This window comes from Solanum verrucosum, unplaced genomic scaffold, assembly GCF_900185275.1.
Source record: "Solanum verrucosum unplaced genomic scaffold, falcon-dt-bn FXZP01000253.1, whole genome shotgun sequence".
In the NCBI taxonomy this organism is placed as follows: Eukaryota; Viridiplantae; Streptophyta; class Magnoliopsida; order Solanales; family Solanaceae; genus Solanum; species Solanum verrucosum.
The window spans coordinates 3,169,280-3,174,431 of record NW_026019984.1 but is presented as its reverse complement, the minus strand read 5'-3'; the positions used below and the strand labels follow the sequence as shown (position 1 = coordinate 3,174,431).

The following is a 5,152-nucleotide window of genomic DNA, read 5'->3' as shown; positions in this document are numbered from 1 at the left end:
AGCCGACTTGGCCTTTTCTGAATTTTGTCTTTAACCCTATCTATATACCTTCTTTCTTTTGGAAATTCTAGCATTATATTGTGGACAACTTAGCTACTTGTGTGTTACTTTCTACTCTAGAGTCTTACACCTACACTCCCTCCGTCCCATTTTATGTGAGGTAATTTGACTCGACACGGAGTTTAAAAAAGAAAGAAAGACTTTTAAAACTTGTGGTCCAAAATGAATGATAGAAATTTGTGTGGCTGCAAATCATTTCATTAAGGGTAAAATAGACATTTCATAGTTGAATTGTTACTTAATATAGAAATGTGTCATTCTTTTTGGGACTGACTAAAAAAGGAAAGTAAGTCACATAAATTGAGACAGATAAAGTATATTTTTTTTTCCTTTTTTTACAAATATTTTTTACGTACTTCGATTAATTCATAAAAATCTATACTATTTAATAAGTATTTAGGAGTATTTATTATTGTATACATCGTCGAGTCAGAAATTTTATTAAGGAATATCAATCTTTACTATCACTTCTTTTTTTCCCCGCATTTATTGAAAAGTATCAGTTGATTATTTTAATGATAGAGGGGGTTCGAGAGATATAAGAATGGAACAGTTGAATTCGGACATGTTAAAGCAATTTTTGAGATACTTCGATCACTGGACTAAGGAATTTTATTATATCGAGGGAATTCGATAATTTGTTCGTATATAAACCATGATCAACAACAAATAGGAGGTTTTTCGAAAGAACTATAATCTAGTCTCATTATACAAAAGAGAAACAAAGTTGCTTCGACTAATTCATTAAAAACTTGTTTATCACGTACTAGGGGTGTACATGATCGGGTTGGTTCACGTTTTTCAAATATCAAATCAAATCATTTGTGTAAAAAATTTAAATTTATAAACCAAACCAAACTAATAAAATTCGGATTTTTCAACCTCGGGTTGGTTCGGATTTTTCAATTATCAAACCAAACCATTGTGTCGAATTTTTAAATTTATAAATCAAACCAAACTAATAAACCTCGGATTTTTTCAGATTTTTGGATATTTTTGGTAAAGTTTGCTTACAAACATATAATTAACTTGTGCTCCAAATATTTCTTTAGTCCAACCAAAATACAACTATCTAAGGTGTTTCTTAAGAAAATAACACAAAATATGAGATGAGTACTGATGACACTAAAATATTCAATAAAAAAAAATAATGAAATCATCATATAAAATAAATATTGCAAAGTCATAATGAAAATGATCATAATTTAAAAGTACAAAATCATGCTAAAATAAGTTTAATAAGTATTAGTTACATTACTAAATATTTAAGGAAAATTAAAATTAGATTATGTATTTTAATTGTCTAAACCAATGTAAAACTAAAGAACAAATATTCAATATTATCATCATTCTTAGTGTTGAATTGATTTTCCTTTTGCATTAGTATTAATTTGATTTTGATTTAAGTTTTATTATAATTATCAACATCTATGAACTATAATCTTTATTGGACCATTCCGAATTCTAAGTTTTAAATTTGAAATAATATATTAAAAGATAAAAACTATGAAATAATATAAGAAATTTTTTAAAATTATATCAAAGTAAATATTTTTATGTATAAAATAAATTTTTAAAATTGCATATATAATGTCAGGTTGGTTTTTTTTTAGTTAAAACCAAAACAACCCAAATATCGTCGGGTTTTTTTTTCCAATACCAAACCAAGTCAAACCAAATCACTAGTCAGGTTTTTTTTTTTGGTTTGACTCGGTTTGCAGTTTGATTCAGTTTTCGATTCGGTTTTGTACACCCCTATCACGTATTATCACATGTATTGGTATGAGTATTTCTATTTATCAAGATTTGAATAGATTGAAAGAAATTACAGAACACTTTTTTTTTCTCCACCTCTATTGAGATGTATTTAGACCTATTCCGAGTCTCATTGATTAGTTTTATGATGGAGTCAAAATTTCAAGAGATGCAAAAATGCAATACTTGTTTGAACATGCTCAAGCAATTTTTGAGATACCTCAACCACTAATAAACTAAAGAATCATAGAGGTCTTTCGAATGAACCATGATCAACTACAAATGAGAGATCTTTCGAAAGAACTATATTCTAGTCTTGTTATACATAATCATATTTATTTGTTGGAGCAAATTGGATGATCAATATCTAAACATAAAATTCCCCTATTCTTAGACTAGAGAAATGTCTTGTTCTTAACCGTTGTCATGAGAAGGATGTTATAGAAGTAGAAACCAATTTTCAATTTTTCAAAAAGACTTGGAAAAGTAAAGATGGTTGCAAGTTGCTCTAACAAGTGCATAAATCATCTTAACCAAGTCAAATTTTGTAGAAATAGTTTGTGAGATTTCTAGTTTGCTTTCGTTATACATCCTTCTATCGAGGATCAATCAGAAATAGTTTTTATTCCACAAAGATCAGAATACATTCCATCTTCTCCAAACCTCACTTATGTAATTACACTAATAATAACATGTTGTTGTCGTCGTCATAGTAGGTTGTGAGGTTTTTTGTACCCAAAGTGTTAATTTTAAAAACTTATTGTCCTTTATTGGCAATTACACAAAGAAAAATGTTCCTTTAGAAAAACATAGTGCTAAGTGAGAAAATGAGCAACACAGTGTCAAAAAGTAGTCCTTAAAAGGGAGCAAATCAGAGCAACCTAACAAAGTAACAATACTACTTTCCTTTTCTCCTTTCTCTCTTCACACCACTTTGCCTTTTTCTAAAATAAAATAAAAAATATTTCTTACTTCTATAGACAAAAAAAACCAAAATTCTTCATAAATTTAACTAAATTTACTAGACTTTAGGTTATGGATAACCAAAGAACTGCTCTTCTTAATTGGACTTACTTCTGCCAAGGCAAGGTTAGCATAGTTTCTCACTACTCTACATTTTTATGCATATTCAATTCATCTTGTTTTTGAGATAATGTATGACCATTTGGAATTTTCAGAACAAAATCTTGATGGGGTTTTTCTTTTCTTGAAATTTGAGAACAAAATGTTAGAAGAGCTTTCTTTTCTTGAAATTTTAGAGAAAAAATGTGCGAAGAGGTCTCTTTTCTTGCATTTGGGAGCTAAATGTTGATGGGGTTTTGTTTTCTTGAAATTTGACAGCAAAATCTTGAAAAGGGTCTCTTTTCTTAGAATTTGGGAGCAAAATGTTGATGGGGTTTTGTTTTCTTGAAATCTGATAGCAAAATCTTGAAAGGGGTTCTCTTTTCTTGCATTTGGGAGCAAAATCTTGAAGGGTCTTTCTTTTCTTGGAATTTGAGTTCAAAATCTTGAAAAAGGGTCTCTTTTTTTGGAATTTGTAAGCAAAATGTTGATGGGGTTTTGTTTTCTTGAAAAAAATTTCAGGGCATGGATGAGCTAAGGCAGACACTGTTGCTGACAACAATGGAGCTGGAGAACACCAGGTTGAAAGCTCAAGAAGAGCTAAAAATCAGAGAAGATGAGATAAACCAGCTTAAAGATTTGTTAAACAGAACCATCAATGAGAAAAATGAAGCTCAAGAGAAATGCCAAAAACTAATCTTGGAAAAACTTGTGTTCCAGCAGCAACAGCAGCAACATCTGGTGTTTCAACAAACAGGTCCATTATCTGGTGTTTCATGCATTGAAGATGAACCAATTCTAAACAGATCATTTTCATCTTCAGATTGTGATGAAAGCATTGTTTCATCCCCACAAGAAAAAGAACATCAACAACAACAACAAGATTTGCCTATTCTTATAGACAAACCATTACCTGAAAATGGAAAATTTTTACAAGCTGTAATGCAAGCAGGACCACTTCTACAAACACTCCTTCTTGCTGGTCCTTTACCTCAATGGCGCCACCCCCCACCCCCAATGGACTCTTATGAAATCCCACCACCCCCTGTGGTTATACCATGTCAAGATCCAATTTTTAATGTTTTTAACAACTGTGGAAGACTAAACAAGAGAAAGGGTAGTGGTGTTCTTTTTGATGATTCTAACATTGGAAACAAATACCAAAGGGTTGTGCTTTGAGTTCCCAATTGAAAAAAGATACAATTTTTAGTACTAGTAAGAAAAAAATAACTGATTTTTAGAAAATTTTGTACAAAATTGAAGAGGTTTGGTTTAGGAAAGTGAGTGAGGGAAAAGAAGAAAAGATTATTGTTTTGAGCTATTTTTAGTTTTTTTTTTTTTTGTTTTTGGTTTGGTTAGTAATAGTATGTTGGTTGGATTGTCTCTTTCCTTCAATATTATTATAATCATTTAGAGTTTGATGAGTAATCTTTTTTCTCTCCATCATGATTCTTGATGTAAAATTTGCTTAATTGCATTGTCTAGTGAGTTCACTCTCTTTCTTTTGTCCTTAGATAGCTAGAGAAGTGAAATCCAGTCTCAAAATTTTTCCACTTCACCCTCCACGAGGAGGATCAATAACGTTCTCACTTATTTTTAGTGTGACTTGAACCTTCGAAAAGTAAGGATCAACAATGTTCAACCTATTGATTGGTAGTGAATCCTCCTCCTCCTTGCATTTTCTTGGTTTTTTCTCTTTCTTATGTTCTTAGATAATATGGAAAAGAGAGAAGTGGAATCCAGTCTCAAAAATTTCCACCCTTCACGAAAATCAATAGTATTCTCACTTGTTCTTTATCGTGATATGAACTCTCTCAATTAAGGAGAATCAATAATGTTTTCACTTATCCTCAAACTTTTAACTTATCGATGATGGTGGAGGTGTTCAATTACTTGAACAAGCCGCACTTGTTGAATGAAGATATACTCAATTCCAAGATTCTTTAATACATGCTTGGTTCCTTTACTATAACCACCAATTCCTAGGGATTCTTTTTTTTAAAAGAGGGAGAGCGTTACTAGGTCATTCATTCTAGTACTATCTTATTTCAAATACACTTAACTTCAGAATTTTGATAAAAGTTTGATGTGTTAGTATTGAATATTGATATGATATACATTGATTCCCTTTCCTTCTTTCCCTTTTTGAATTAGGAAAAGCTAAAAAAAAATCATATACATGTTGAAAGGGAACTATTTCTTTTTCCCCTTCTCACTCTATTCAAGAGAATCACCAATATTTTCATGTACCTTTCAACTCGAACCTCTAATATGT

At 30.6% G+C, this 5,152-nt stretch overlaps 1 protein-coding gene across 1 annotated transcript; it reads left to right on the top strand.

Annotated features, from left to right (window-relative positions):
* Positions 1-2,701: 2,701 nt before the first annotated feature.
* Positions 2,702-4,305, top strand: LOC125818220 (uncharacterized). The gene is made up of 2 exons (XM_049497767.1): positions 2,702-2,904; positions 3,400-4,305. The coding sequence occupies exons 1-2, from the start codon at positions 2,851-2,853 to the stop codon at positions 4,054-4,056; spliced, it is 711 nt and encodes a 236-aa protein (XP_049353724.1). The 5' UTR covers positions 2,702-2,850; the 3' UTR covers positions 4,057-4,305.
* The last annotated feature ends 847 nt before the right edge of the window (positions 4,306-5,152 follow it).

Excerpts from the sequence above, each read along its gene's own strand:
- LOC125818220 (XM_049497767.1), top strand. The coding sequence starts at position 2,851 with ATGGATAACCAAAGAACTGCTCTTCTTAATTGGACTTACTTCTGCCAA. Across the intron at positions 2,905-3,399 it reads CTTACTTCTGCCAAGGCAAG|GGCATGGATGAGCTAAGGCA; the intron begins GTTAGCATAGTT and ends AAAAAATTTCAG.